Below are 14,899 nucleotides of genomic sequence, written 5' to 3'. Positions count from 1 at the left end.
CGATTGTTGGGTGCGATTTGTATATGTACAAGGCAGAGAGAAGAAATTTAAGCGCGCTCGCCGCGAATACGTCTGGCCAGTTGAATGTCCTTGGGCATGATTGTGACACGCTTAGCATGGATGGCACACAAGTTTGTATCTTCGAATAGGCAACCAAATAGGCTTCGCTAGCTTCCTGGAGTGCCATCACAGCTGAGCTCTGGAAACGAAGGTCAGTCTTGAAGTCTTGAGCGATTTCACGCACTAGACGCTGGAACGGGAAATTGCGAATAAGCAATTCAGTGCTCTTCTGGTAGCGACGAATTTCACGCAGAGCAACAGTGCCAGGGCGATAGCGATGAGGTTCTTGACACCGCCAGTAGCTGGTGCACTTTTACGTGCTGCCTTAGTGGCCAACTGCTTGCGAGGAGCCTTGCCTCCAGTTGATTTGCGAGCGGTCTGCTTTGTACGAGCCATTTTTTCTCTCTTTCACAATTCTTACTTTACACTGTCACTGTTAAAAAACACATAATCGAGATGCTCGCTTACGCATCGCTTATATAGAAAACTGGTGGTGAGTTAGAAAGAGATAGACATATTCGTTACTCATGTTAAATGCTATGCGCTCTACTCTACAAGTTGAGAGGGTAGTGTGTGAGAGGGATGCAAGCATTTGTGTGCTCCCTCGTGTTTTGGGTTTCTCGGTATAATAGAAGTGGATGTAACGATGCAGACATTAGTTTGTTTCTGACATTCGTGAAGTGTTCATTAAAAAGTAAAAAGTGAAAAATGACTGGTCGTGGTAAAGGTGGCAAAGGCTTGGGTAAAGGAGGTGCAAAGCGTCATCGCAAAGTGTTGCGTGATAATATCCAGGGTATCACGAAGCCAGCTATCCGTCGTTTAGCTCGTCGTGGTGGCGTGAAGCGAATCTCTGGACTTATCTATGAAGAAACTCGTGGCGTTCTTAAGGTCTTTTGGAAAATGTTATTCGTGATGCTGTCACATACACCGAACACGCCAAGAGGAAGACAGTCACAGCCATGGATGTTGTCTATGCGCTGAAAAGGCAAGGTCGCACACTGTACGGCTTTGGCGGTTAGGAAAGAAGAAAGTATAAAAAGCAACTTACACTCGCACCAATCGGTCCTTTTCAGGACCACCAACATGTTTCCCTAAAAGAGCTTGAAAATATAAAATTCAATATACATTTTTCGCAAACCAAATCGGTATTGGGCATATATTTAGCTGATGTTCAGTATTGGCTACGAAATGATCGAGAAATTGAATTAATTCCGTCTAGTTAAACCATTTGGTTTCGACATTTATGAAAAATTTGAAGCTATCAAAAAGAAGTATTGTGCATATTTCATATTCGAATAAGAATTCGATGTTACAGAAATCTTAGCTAAGCTGCGGTGAAAACTCGCGTGTATTTCAAGGGTACATTGCCAAATTTATAGTTTACATATCAGCAATATTAGCAATATTTCAGCTCAACATATTTGAAACCTTTGGAATATGGAACAGAAACACTAAATGACTAAATGAATGGCGATGACTGTACTTTTCTCAGCGTCTACCATCTGTAAATTTTCCCTTTATTTATTCTTATTATATACATATTATTTAGAATGTTTACGTATGAAAAAAGTCATCTCTTTTGTATAAATTGGTCGTCCTGAAAAGGACGTTTGGTTTCGATTTGCGTAAATTCGTTATTAGTAATTTAAGCCTTCTTTTCGGTCTTCTTGGGCAACAAAACTGCTTGGATGTTAGGCAACACACCGCCCTGGGCAATAGTGACGCCTGAAAGCAGTTTATTCAACTCCTCATCGTTGCGGATGGCCAATTGCAGATGGCGATGAGGATAATTCTGGTTTTCTTGTTATCGCGGGCTGCATTACCAGCCAACTCCAAAACTTCAGCGGCCAAGTATTCCATAACAGCCGCCAAGTACACTGGAGCACCGGCACCAACACGCTCGGCATAGTTGCCTTTGCGAAGAAGACGGTGAATACGACCAACGGGGAACTGAAGGCCAGCGCGGTTCGAACGCGACTTTGCCTTTCCCTTAACTTTTCCACCTTTACCACGGCCAGACATTTCTTAAATTTTTTTTTTTTTCACTTTAACACTGCACAAACAAGTATCGAATGCCCAGCCCTCTCAACAATATGACAACTTATACTTTTTTCACTACCTACTTTTTCAGGTAAACGAGGGTGAGTTGTGCTGTTCGCAAACATGAAAACGTTGTACAAAAAAAACCTATAAATGTTAAGCAATTTGTGTGCTTCTGTCAAACATTTGTGAAGTGAGTTAAAGTGAACTTGAGTGGATAATAACAATCATGCCGCCTAAGACAAGTGGAAAGGCAGCCAAAAAGGCTGGCAAAGCCCAGAAGAATATTACCAAGAATGATAAGAAGAAGAAGCGTAAGAGGAAGGAAAGCTACGCCATCTACATTTACAAAGTGCTAAAGCAGGTCCATCCTGACACTGGAATCTCGTCAAAGGGCCATGAGCATCATGAATAGCTTTGTGAACGACATTTTTGAGCGTATTGCTGCTGAAGCTCTCGTTTGGCCCACTACAACAAACGTTCTACGATTACCAGTCGGGAAATCCAAACTGCAGTCCGTCTTCTGTTGCCCGGAGAGTGGCCAAGCACGTGTCAGTGAAGGAACAAAGGCAGTTAGTTACCAAGTAACACTAGCTCCAAGTAAATCTTAGCTTGATGTATGCAGAACACCCAAGCAAAAGGCCCTTTTCAGGGCCAAAATCTTTTTTCAAAGAATATGAAATATTTCCCATGCTAACAAAAATTTCTGATTCTGATTCTGAATAGATTAACTTTAATTCTTATTGTATAAAACTTACTGAAGCAAATATATTTGCTTGCTATTCAAGAAAAACTATAAAATTATCGTTACTCCACAAATATCCCACTACAATTTCCTACGTTTTATTATGATAAAGTTGGACACGTAAAAACTATTTGACGAAAACAGAAATTAACATCGAATATATTTCAAATATTGCTGCTGACTAAATAGGATCCGTTTCTTTTTATATTACTTTTAACAGCAACAAGAAAGATACAGGTAGAAAAATATTTTTTTTCTCTTGGATATATAAAATTGTAGTCCTGAAAAGGACTTTGTTTATAGCAAATTTCATAGTTTGAAATTTGTTCATACTCTCTCTGAAGAGTATATTTCGATGTGAAATTACTTCTTTGTTGCAGACGCAGTTTTTGCCTTTGGCTTCTTGGCAGCAGCTTTTTTTGGCGACGCAGCCGCGACAACCTTCTTAGGCTAGCACTGGTGGTCTTAGGTTTGGGAGTTTTTGGCTTTGCTGCGCTTGACTTTGCCTTTGCTGTTGTGGGCTTGGCTTTAATAGTACCAACTTTCTTTGCATCTTTGGCCTTCGCTTTTTCAGCTTTCTTCTTGTCAACACTCTTTTTGGTCACCACAGCCTTCGACAACTTCTTATCAGCGACACCCTTTGGTTTCTTGGTAGCAGATATAGTTTTCTTTTAGCTGCTGCTGCCGACGAAGTTACCTTCTTGGATTTCTTCTCTACAGAGGACACCTTAGGCTAGGCTCCTTTTTGGAAGATGCAGACAACTTAAACGAACCAGATGCACCCTTGCCCTTTGTTTGAATCAACTTTCCATTCGCAACTGAATTCTTCAGGTACTTCTTAATGAATGGGGCTAGTTTTTGGGGCATCGCACTTGTAAGTGGCACTGATATATTTCTTTATAGCCAAAAGGGATGAGCCACCACGTTCCTTTAAATTTTGTATCGATGCGTCCACCATCTGCTGAGTTGGTGGGTGTGTTGGAGGAGCCGTTGTTTTCTTTGCCTTCGATGCGGATGCTGGCTTTTTAGCAGCTACCTTCTTCTCAGCTGAGGCTGTTTGGGGAGTCACGGGAGACGCAGATACTGCAACAACGGAATCAGACATTTTTATTCAGCACTTCTTTACTTCTTCACTATAAAAACAAATGCAACGTTTTTGTTTAATCGAAATTTGCCAGCTGCGGCATGGCATTTTGGTCACCCGTTTCAGTGAGAATCGAGGAGGAAGGCTACGCGAGAATGTTTTTGGTATTGAACGTTCGTTACACAGAAGTTTACAATTACCATTTTATTGATTTGTCTTTTTAAACAGTTTATACATGGAATTTAAACTAAATAGTTTATTGAACATATTCCAAAATGTTTGAAAAATTGAAAAAATAAGTTTTCAGTTTGTTAAATATGATTTAACGATTTTTAATTGCCATCTAAAGTTTGACTTTGTATGATAGCAAAATAAGATATCTTGGAAAAATCGCATTTTTAATTAAATAATAATGAAAATGTTAACAAATTATGTTGACAGATAATAATTCATTAATTTTTTTGTTAAATTCAACTATTAATATGAACATTCCTTATATCTTTATCTTTTAAATGCGATTTTAACTAACCCATTTGGTGTTGAAAGCAGACTTGCATTCGAGGCAACGCAATACAAAAATGGTTTGTAAAAATAAAATCTTCTCCTTAACAATAAATATATGTTAATAAAGATAATATTAGAAGAAAAATGTTTTATTTTCTTTACTTGCATCAAACATATAGTCATTTCATATCGTAATATTATATATATAATGCGATATACACTTCTCCCTCACCAAGAAATACAGTGATAAAATATTTTTTCATCTAAGCCACTTTATTTTATTAAGAAGAATGCTAAAATGTTTAAAAACTAATATAGTTTTATCTTCAATAGGAAGTGCTTATAAAAATAAAAGGAAAATCTCAGAAAAGAAATATATTATCTTAAGTTACATCAAACGTATCACACATTAACGATACGTTCACATTCGATATTCGCTTTAAAAATACACATTTTTTTGTTAAGCAAGAAACGTTTCCCTTTAACAAAAATATATTGAGATCCTTACTCAATTACTTGACTAGGACTAGGACTAGTTAGTGACATTTGCTCTAACCTACATTTTATTATGTAAATATAAACCTATATACTCGTTTCCTTTATTTTTATATCAACTCAAATTCAAAATGATTGTCGTTTAAACGAAAATAGGAATCTCCTTGTTATAAATATTGTGGTCCTGAAAAGGACCGATTTGTTGGGTGCGATTTGTATATGTACAAGGCAGAGAGAAGAAATTTAAGCGCGCTCGCCGCGAATACGTCTGGCCAGTTGAATGTCCTTGGGCATGATTGTGACACGCTTAGCATGGATGGCACACAAGTTTGTATCTTCGAATAGGCCAACCAAATAGGCTTCGCTAGCTTCCTGGAGTGCCATCACAGCTGAGCTCTGGAAACGAAGGTCAGTCTTGAAGTCTTGAGCGATTTCACGCACTAGACGCTGGAACGGCAACTTGCGAATAAGCAATTCAGTGCTCTTCTGGTAGCGACGAATTTCACGCAGAGCAACAGTGCCAGGGCGATAGCGATGAGGTTTCTTGACACCGCCAGTAGCTGGTGCACTTTTACGTGCTGCCTTAGTGGCCAACTGCTTGCGAGGAGCCTTGCCTCCAGTTGATTTGCGAGCGGTCTGCTTTGTACGAGCCATTTTTTTCTCTCTTTCACAATTCTTACTTTACACTGTCACTGTTAAAAACACAATAATCGAGATGCTCGCTTACGCATCGCTTATATAGAAAACTGGTGGTGAGTTAGAAAGAGATAGACATATTCGTTACTCATGTTAAATGCTATGCGCTCTACTCTACAAGTTGAGAGGGTAGTGTGTGAGAGGGATGCAAGCATTTGTGTGCTCCCTCGTGTTTTCGGGTTTCTCGGTATAAATAGAAGTGGATGTAACGATGCAGACATTAGTTTGTTTCTGACATTCGTGAAGTGTTCATTAAAAAGTAAAAAGTGAAAAATGACTGGTCGTGGTAAAGGTGGCAAAGGCTTGGGTAAAGGAGGTGCAAAGCGTCATCGCAAAGTGTTGCGTGATAATATCCAGGGTATCACGAAGCCAGCTATCCGTCGTTTAGCTCGTCGTGGTGGCGTGAAGCGAATCTCTGGACTTATCTATGAAGAGACTCGTGGCGTTCTTAAGGTCTTTTTGGAAAATGTTATTCGTGATGCTGTCACATACACCGAACACGCCAAGAGGAAGACAGTCACAGCCATGGATGTTGTCTATGCGCTGAAAAGGCAAGGTCGCACACTGTACGGCTTTGGCGGTTAGGAAAGAAGAAAGTATAAAAAGCAACTTACACTCGCACCAATCGGTCCTTTTCAGGACCACCAACATGTTTCCCTAAAAGAGCTTGAAAATATAAAATTCAATATACATTTTTCGCAAACCAAATCGGTATTGGGCATATATTTAGCTGATGTTCAGTATTGGCTACGAAATGATCGAGAAATTGAATTAATTCCGTCTAGTTAAACCATTTGGTTTCGACATTTATGAAAAATTTGAAGCTATCAAAAAGAAGTATTGTGCATATTTCATATTCGAATAAGAATTCGATGTTACAGAAATCTTAGCTAAGCTGCGGTGAAAACTCGCGTGTATTTCAAGGGTACATTGCCAAATTTATAGTTTACATATCAGCAATATTAGCAATATTTCAGCTCAACATATTTGAAACCTTTGGAATATGGAACAGAAACACTAAATGACTAAATGAATGGCGATGACTGTACTTTTCTCAGCGTCTACCATCTGTAAATTTTCCCTTTATTTATTCTTATTATATACATATTATTTAGAATGTTTACGTATGAAAAAAGTCATCTCTTTTGTATAAATTGGTCGTCCTGAAAAGGACGTTTGGTTTCGATTTGCGTAAATTCGTTATTAGTAATTTAAGCCTTCTTTTCGGTCTTCTTGGGCAACAAAACTGCTTGGATGTTAGGCAACACACCGCCCTGGGCAATAGTGACGCCTGAAAGCAGTTTATTCAACTCCTCATCGTTGCGGATGGCCAATTGCAGATGGCGAGGGATAATTCTGGTTTTCTTGTTATCGCGGGCTGCATTACCAGCCAACTCCAAAACTTCAGCGGCCAAGTATTCCATAACAGCCGCCAAGTACACTGGAGCACCGGCACCAACACGCTCGGCATAGTTGCCTTTGCGAAGAAGACGGTGAATACGACCAACGGGGAACTGAAGGCCAGCGCGGTTCGAACGCGACTTTGCCTTTCCCTTAACTTTTCCACCTTTACCACGGCCAGACATTTCTTAAATTCTTTTTTTTTTCACTTTAACACTGCACAAACAAGTATCGAATGCCCAGCCCTCTCAACAATATGACAACTTATACTTTTTTCACTACCTACTTTTTCAGGTAAACGAGGGTGAGTTGTGCTGTTCGCAAACATGAAAACGTTGTACAAAAAAAACCTATAAATGTTAAGCAATTTGTGTGCTTCTGTCAAACATTTGTGAAGTGAGTTAAAGTGAACTTGAGTGGATAATAACAATCATGCCGCCTAAGACAAGTGGAAAGGCAGCCAAAAAGGCTGGCAAAGCCCAGAAGAATATTACCAAGAATGATAAGAAGAAGAAGCGTAAGAGGAAGGAAAGCTACGCCATCTACATTTACAAAGTGCTAAAGCAGGTCCATCCTGACACTGGAATCTCGTCAAAGGCCATGAGCATCATGAATAGCTTTGTGAACGACATTTTTGAGCGTATTGCTGCTGAAGCCTCTCGTTTGGCCCACTACAACAAACGTTCTACGATTACCAGTCGGGAAATCCAAACTGCAGTCCGTCTTCTGTTGCCCGGAGAGTTGGCCAAGCACGCTGTCAGTGAAGGAACAAAGGCAGTTACCAAGTACACTAGCTCCAAGTAAATCTTAGCTTGATGTATGCAGAACACCCAAAAGCAAAAGGCCCTTTTCAGGGCCACAAATCTTTTTTCAAAGAATATGAAATATTTCCATGCTAACAAAATTTCTGATTCTGATTCTGAATAGATTACCTTTAATTCTTATTGTATAAAACTTACTGAAGCAAATATATTTGCTTGCTATTCAAGAAAAACTATAAAATTATCGTTACTCCACAAATATCCCACTACAATTTCCTACGTTTTTATTATGATAAAGTTGGACACGTAAAAACTATTTGACGAAAACAGAAATTAACATCGAATATATTTCAAATATTGCTGCTGACTAAATAGGATCCGTTTCTTTTTATATTACTTTTAACAGCAACAAGAAAGATACAGGTAGAAAAATATTTTTTCTCTTGGATATATAAAATTGTAGTCCTGAAAAGGACTTTGTTTAATAGCAAATTTCATAGTTTTGAAATTTGTTCATACTCTCTCTGAAGAGTATATTTCGATGTGAAATTACTTCTTTGTTGCAGACGCAGTTTTTGCCTTTGGCTTCTTGGCAGCAGCTTTTTTTGGCGACGCAGCCGCGACAACCTTCTTAGGCTTAGCACTGGTGGTCTTAGGTTTGGGAGTTTTTGGCTTTGCTGCGCTTGACTTTGCCTTTGCTGTTGTGGGCTTGGCTTTAATAGTACCAACTTTCTTTGCATCTTTGGCCTTCGCTTTTTCAGCTTTCTTCTTGTCAACACTCTTTTTGGTCACCACAGCCTTCGACAACTTCTTATCAGCGACACCCTTTGGTTTCTTGGTAGCAGATATAGTTTTCTTTTTAGCTGCTGCTGCCGACGAAGTTACCTTCTTGGATTTCTTCTCTACAGAGGACACTTTAGGCTTAGGCTCCTTTTTGGAAGATGCAGACAACTTAAACGAACCAGATGCACCCTTGCCCTTTGTTTGAATCAACTTTCCATTCGCAACTGAATTCTTCAGGTACTTCTTAATGAATGGGGCTAGTTTTTGGGCATCGCACTTGTAAGTGGCACTGATATATTTCTTTATAGCCAAAAGGGATGAGCCACCACGTTCCTTTAAATTTTGTATCGATGCGTCCACCATCTGCTGAGTTGGTGGGTGTGTTGGAGGAGCCGTTGTTTTCTTTGCCTTCGATGCGGATGCTGGCTTTTTAGCAGCTACCTTCTTCTCAGCTGAGGCTGTTTGGGGAGTCACGGGAGACGCAGATACTGCAACAACGGAATCAGACATTTTTATTCAGCACTTCTTTACTTCTTCACTATAAAAACAAATGCAACGTTTTTGTTTAATCGAAATTTGCCAGCTGCGGCATGGCATTTTGGTCACCCGTTTCAGTGAGAATCGAGGAGGAAGGCTACGCGAGAATGTTTTTGCTATTGAACGTTCGTTACACAGAAGTTTACAATTACCATTTTATTGATTTGTCTTTTTAAACAGTTTATACATGGAATTTAAACTAAATAGTTTATTGAACATATTCCAAAATGTTTGAAAAATTGAAAAAATAAGTTTTCAGTTTGTTAAATATGATTTAACGATTTTTAATTGCCATCTAAAGTTTGACTTTGTATGATAGCAAAATAAGATATCTTGGAAAAATCGCATTTTTAATTAAATAATAATGAAAATGTTAACAAATTATGTTGACAGATAATAATTCATTAATTTTTTTGTTAAATTCAACTATTAATATGAACATTCCTTATATCTTTATCTTTTAAATGCGATTTTAACTAACCCATTTGGTGTTGAAAGCAGACTTGCATTCGAGGCAACGCAATACAAAAATGGTTTGTAAAAATAAAATCTTCTCCTTAACAATAAATATATGTTAATAAAGATAATATTAGAAGAAAAATGTTTTATTTTCTTTACTTGCATCAAACATATAGTCATTTCATATCGTAATATTATATATATAATGCGATATACACTTCTCCCTCACCAAGAAATACAGTGATAAAATATTTTTTCATCTAAGCCACTTTATTTTATTAAGAAGAATGCTAAAATGTTTAAAAACTAATATAGTTTTATCTTCAATAGGAAGTGCTTATAAAAATAAAAGGAAAATCTCAGAAAAGAAATATATTATCTTAAGTTACATCAAACGTATCACACATTAACGATACGTTCACATTCGATATTCGCTTTAAAAATACACATTTTTTTGTTAAGCAAGAAACGTTTCCCTTTAACAAAAATATATTGAGATCCTTACTCAATTACTTGACTAGGACTAGGACTAGTTAGTGACATTTGCTCTAACCTACATTTTATTATGTAAATATAAACCTATATACTCGTTTCCTTTATTTTTATATCAACTCAAATTCAAAATGATTGTCGTTTAAACGAAAATAGGAATCTCCTTGTTATAAATATTGTGGTCCTGAAAAGGACCGATTTGTTGGGTGCGATTTGTATATGTACAAGGCAGAGAGAAGAAATTTAAGCGCGCTCGCCGCGAATACGTCTGGCCAGTTGAATGTCCTTGGGCATGATTGTGACACGCTTAGCATGGATGGCACACAAGTTTGTATCTTCGAATAGGCCAACCAAATAGGCTTCGCTAGCTTCCTGGAGTGCCATCACAGCTGAGCTCTGGAAACGAAGGTCAGTCTTGAAGTCTTGAGCGATTTCACGCACTAGACGCTGGAACGGCAACTTGCGAATAAGCAATTCAGTGCTCTTCTGGTAGCGACGAATTTCACGCAGAGCAACAGTGCCAGGGCGATAGCGATGAGGTTTCTTGACACCGCCAGTAGCTGGTGCACTTTTACGTGCTGCCTTAGTGGCCAACTGCTTGCGAGGAGCCTTGCCTCCAGTTGATTTGCGAGCGGTCTGCTTTGTACGAGCCATTTTTTTCTCTCTTTCACAATTCTTACTTTACACTGTCACTGTTAAAAACACAATAATCGAGATGCTCGCTTACGCATCGCTTATATAGAAAACTGGTGGTGAGTTAGAAAGAGATAGACATATTCGTTACTCATGTTAAATGCTATGCGCTCTACTCTACAAGTTGAGAGGGTAGTGTGTGAGAGGGATGCAAGCATTTGTGTGCTCCCTCGTGTTTTCGGGTTTCTCGGTATAAATAGAAGTGGATGTAACGATGCAGACATTAGTTTGTTTCTGACATTCGTGAAGTGTTCATTAAAAAGTAAAAAGTGAAAAATGACTGGTCGTGGTAAAGGTGGCAAAGGCTTGGGTAAAGGAGGTGCAAAGCGTCATCGCAAAGTGTTGCGTGATAATATCCAGGGTATCACGAAGCCAGCTATCCGTCGTTTAGCTCGTCGTGGTGGCGTGAAGCGAATCTCTGGACTTATCTATGAAGAGACTCGTGGCGTTCTTAAGGTCTTTTTGGAAAATGTTATTCGTGATGCTGTCACATACACCGAACACGCCAAGAGGAAGACAGTCACAGCCATGGATGTTGTCTATGCGCTGAAAAGGCAAGGTCGCACACTGTACGGCTTTGGCGGTTAGGAAAGAAGAAAGTATAAAAAGCAACTTACACTCGCACCAATCGGTCCTTTTCAGGACCACCAACATGTTTCCCTAAAAGAGCTTGAAAATATAAAATTCAATATACATTTTTCGCAAACCAAATCGGTATTGGGCATATATTTAGCTGATGTTCAGTATTGGCTACGAAATGATCGAGAAATTGAATTAATTCCGTCTAGTTAAACCATTTGGTTTCGACATTTATGAAAAATTTGAAGCTATCAAAAAGAAGTATTGTGCATATTTCATATTCGAATAAGAATTCGATGTTACAGAAATCTTAGCTAAGCTGCGGTGAAAACTCGCGTGTATTTCAAGGGTACATTGCCAAATTTATAGTTTACATATCAGCAATATTAGCAATATTTCAGCTCAACATATTTGAAACCTTTGGAATATGGAACAGAAACACTAAATGACTAAATGAATGGCGATGACTGTACTTTTCTCAGCGTCTACCATCTGTAAATTTTCCCTTTATTTATTCTTATCATATACATATTATTTAGAATGTTTACGTATGAAAAAAGTCATCTCTTTTGTATAAATTGGTCGTCCTGAAAAGGACGTTTGGTTTCGATTTGCGTAAATTCGTTATTAGTAATTTAAGCCTTCTTTTCGGTCTTCTTGGGCAACAAAACTGCTTGGATGTTAGGCAACACACCGCCCTGGGCAATAGTGACGCCTGAAAGCAGTTTATTCAACTCCTCATCGTTGCGGATGGCCAATTGCAGATGGCGAGGGATAATTCTGGTTTTCTTGTTATCGCGGGCTGCATTACCAGCCAACTCCAAAACTTCAGCGGCCAAGTATTCCATAACAGCCGCCAAGTACACTGGAGCACCGGCACCAACACGCTCGGCATAGTTGCCTTTGCGAAGAAGACGGTGAATACGACCAACGGGGAACTGAAGGCCAGCGCGGTTCGAACGCGACTTTGCCTTTCCCTTAACTTTTCCACCTTTACCACGGCCAGACATTTCTTAAATTCTTTTTTTTTTCACTTTAACACTGCACAAACAAGTATCGAATGCCCAGCCCTCTCAACAATATGACAACTTATACTTTTTTCACTACCTACTTTTTCAGGTAAACGAGGGTGAGTTGTGCTGTTCGCAAACATGAAAACGTTGTACAAAAAAAACCTATAAATGTTAAGCAATTTGTGTGCTTCTGTCAAACATTTGTGAAGTGAGTTAAAGTGAACTTGAGTGGATAATAACAATCATGCCGCCTAAGACAAGTGGAAAGGCAGCCAAAAAGGCTGGCAAAGCCCAGAAGAATATTACCAAGAATGATAAGAAGAAGAAGCGTAAGAGGAAGGAAAGCTACGCCATCTACATTTACAAAGTGCTAAAGCAGGTCCATCCTGACACTGGAATCTCGTCAAAGGCCATGAGCATCATGAATAGCTTTGTGAACGACATTTTTGAGCGTATTGCTGCTGAAGCCTCTCGTTTGGCCCACTACAACAAACGTTCTACGATTACCAGTCGGGAAATCCAAACTGCAGTCCGTCTTCTGTTGCCCGGAGAGTTGGCCAAGCACGCTGTCAGTGAAGGAACAAAGGCAGTTACCAAGTACACTAGCTCCAAGTAAATCTTAGCTTGATGTATGCAGAACACCCAAAAGCAAAAGGCCCTTTTCAGGGCCACAAATCTTTTTTCAAAGAATATGAAATATTTCCATGCTAACAAAATTTCTGATTCTGATTCTGAATAGATTACCTTTAATTCTTATTGTATAAAACTTACTGAAGCAAATATATTTGCTTGCTATTCAAGAAAAACTATAAAATTATCGTTACTCCACAAATATCCCACTACAATTTCCTACGTTTTTATTATGATAAAGTTGGACACGTAAAAACTATTTGACGAAAACAGAAATTAACATCGAATATATTTCAAATATTGCTGCTGACTAAATAGGATCCGTTTCTTTTTATATTACTTTTAACAGCAACAAGAAAGATACAGGTAGAAAAATATTTTTTTTTCTCTTGGATATATAAAATTGTAGTCCTGAAAAGGACTTTGTTTAATAGCAAATTTCATAGTTTTGAAATTTGTTCATACTCTCTCTGAAGAGTATATTTCGATGTGAAATTACTTCTTTGTTGCAGACGCAGTTTTTGCCTTTGGCTTCTTGGCAGCAGCTTTTTTTGGCGACGCAGCCGCGACAACCTTCTTAGGCTTAGCACTGGTGGTCTTAGGTTTGGGAGTTTTTGGCTTTGCTGCGCTTGACTTTGCCTTTGCTGTTGTGGGCTTGGCTTTAATAGTACCAACTTTCTTTGCATCTTTGGCCTTCGCTTTTTCAGCTTTCTTCTTGTCAACACTCTTTTTGGTCACCACAGCCTTCGACAACTTCTTATCAGCGACACCCTTTGGTTTCTTGGTAGCAGATATAGTTTTCTTTTTAGCTGCTGCTGCCGACGAAGTTACCTTCTTGGATTTCTTCTCTACAGAGGACACCTTAGGCTTAGGCTCCTTTTTGGAAGATGCAGACAACTTAAACGAACCAGATGCACCCTTGCCCTTTGTTTGAATCAACTTTCCATTCGCAACTGAATTCTTCAGGTACTTCTTAATGAATGGGGCTAGTTTTTGGGCATCGCACTTGTAAGTGGCACTGATATATTTCTTTATAGCCAAAAGGGATGAGCCACCACGTTCCTTTAAATTTTGTATCGATGCGTCCACCATCTGCTGAGTTGGTGGGTGTGTTGGAGGAGCCGTTGTTTTCTTTGCCTTCGATGCGGATGCTGGCTTTTTAGCAGCTACCTTCTTCTCAGCTGAGGCTGTTTGGGGAGTCACGGGAGACGCAGATACTGCAACAACGGAATCAGACATTTTTATTCAGCACTTCTTTACTTCTTCACTATAAAAACAAATGCAACGTTTTTGTTTAATCGAAATTTGCCAGCTGCGGCATGGCATTTTGGTCACCCGTTTCAGTGAGAATCGAGGAGGAAGGCTACGCGAGAATGTTTTTGGTATTGAACGTTCGTTACACAGAAGTTTACAATTACCATTTTATTGATTTGTCTTTTTAAACAGTTTATACATGGAATTTAAACTAAATAGTTTATTGAACATATTCCAAAATGTTTGAAAAATTGAAAAAATAAGTTTTCAGTTTGTTAAATATGATTTAACGATTTTTAATTGCCATCTAAAGTTTGACTTTGTATGATAGCAAAATAAGATATCTTGGAAAAATCGCATTTTTAATTAAATAATAATGAAAATGTTAACAAATTATGTTGACAGATAATAATTCATTAATTTTTTTGTTAAATTCAACTATTAATATGAACATTCCTTATATCTTTATCTTTTAAATGCGATTTTAACTAACCCATTTGGTGTTGAAAGCAGACTTGCATTCGAGGCAACGCAATACAAAAATGGTTTGTAAAAATAAAATCTTCTCCTTAACAATAAATATATGTTAATAAAGATAATATTAGAAGAAAAATGTTTTATTTTCTTTACTTGCATCAAACATATAGTCATTTCATATCGTAATATTATATAT

General features: G+C 38.4%; 7 protein-coding genes and 2 pseudogenes across 7 annotated transcripts; 3 read left to right on the top strand and 6 right to left on the bottom strand.

The window, feature by feature from the left end:
• Positions 1–10: 10 nt before the first annotated feature.
• LOC115483226 (histone H3-like centromeric protein CSE4) lies at positions 11–5,653 on the bottom strand. Its single transcript, XM_030224569.1, is given in 4 exon segments — positions 11–151; positions 154–345; positions 348–465; positions 5,178–5,653. Coding segments are annotated over 4 exon segments (819 nt in total). The 5' UTR covers positions 5,583–5,653; the 3' UTR covers positions 11–47.
• LOC115483212 lies at positions 710–1,134 on the top strand (annotated as a pseudogene).
• Positions 3,203–4,008, bottom strand: LOC115483210 (annotated as a pseudogene).
• A 179-nt stretch (positions 5,654–5,832) lies between the features above and the next one.
• LOC115483225 lies at positions 5,833–11,393 on the top strand. The gene is made up of 4 exons (XM_030224568.1): positions 5,833–6,204; positions 7,062–7,153; positions 7,470–7,825; positions 11,026–11,393. Exons 1-4 carry the CDS (start codon positions 5,898–5,900, stop codon positions 11,336–11,338), a joined length of 1,068 nt encoding a protein of 355 aa, XP_030080428.1. The 5' UTR covers positions 5,833–5,897; the 3' UTR covers positions 11,339–11,393.
• On the bottom strand, positions 8,330–9,137 carry LOC115483209 (histone H1-like). Its single transcript, XM_030224474.1, has one exon. The coding sequence runs from the start codon at positions 9,077–9,079 to the stop codon at positions 8,336–8,338; it is 744 nt and encodes a 247-aa protein (XP_030080334.1). The 5' UTR covers positions 9,080–9,137; the 3' UTR covers positions 8,330–8,335.
• LOC115483211 (histone H3) lies at positions 10,242–10,781 on the bottom strand. Its single transcript, XM_030224475.1, has one exon. It carries the CDS (start codon positions 10,709–10,711, stop codon positions 10,301–10,303), a length of 411 nt encoding a protein of 136 aa, XP_030080335.1. The 5' UTR covers positions 10,712–10,781; the 3' UTR covers positions 10,242–10,300.
• Positions 11,394–11,964: 571 nt separating the features above from the next.
• LOC115483224 (histone H2A) lies at positions 11,965–12,339 on the bottom strand. Its single transcript, XM_030224567.1, has one exon. The coding sequence runs from the start codon at positions 12,337–12,339 to the stop codon at positions 11,965–11,967; it is 375 nt and encodes a 124-aa protein (XP_030080427.1).
• A 247-nt stretch (positions 12,340–12,586) lies between these two features.
• On the top strand, positions 12,587–12,958 carry LOC115483223 (histone H2B). Its single transcript, XM_030224566.1, has one exon. The coding sequence runs from the start codon at positions 12,587–12,589 to the stop codon at positions 12,956–12,958; it is 372 nt and encodes a 123-aa protein (XP_030080426.1).
• Positions 12,959–13,461: 503 nt separating this feature from the next.
• Positions 13,462–14,269, bottom strand: LOC115483208 (histone H1-like). The gene has a single exon (XM_030224472.1). It carries the CDS (start codon positions 14,209–14,211, stop codon positions 13,468–13,470), a length of 744 nt encoding a protein of 247 aa, XP_030080332.1. The 5' UTR covers positions 14,212–14,269; the 3' UTR covers positions 13,462–13,467.
• Between the last annotated feature and the right edge of the window lie 630 nt (positions 14,270–14,899).

Source organism: Drosophila hydei, unplaced genomic scaffold (genome assembly GCF_003285905.1).
Source record: "Drosophila hydei strain 15085-1641.00,03,60 unplaced genomic scaffold, DhydRS2 tig00008114-arrow-pilon, whole genome shotgun sequence".
Lineage (NCBI taxonomy): Eukaryota > Metazoa > Arthropoda > Insecta > Diptera > Drosophilidae > Drosophila > Drosophila hydei.
The sequence above is the reverse complement of the archived record's forward strand: the minus strand, read 5'-3'. Positions and strand labels throughout refer to the sequence as shown.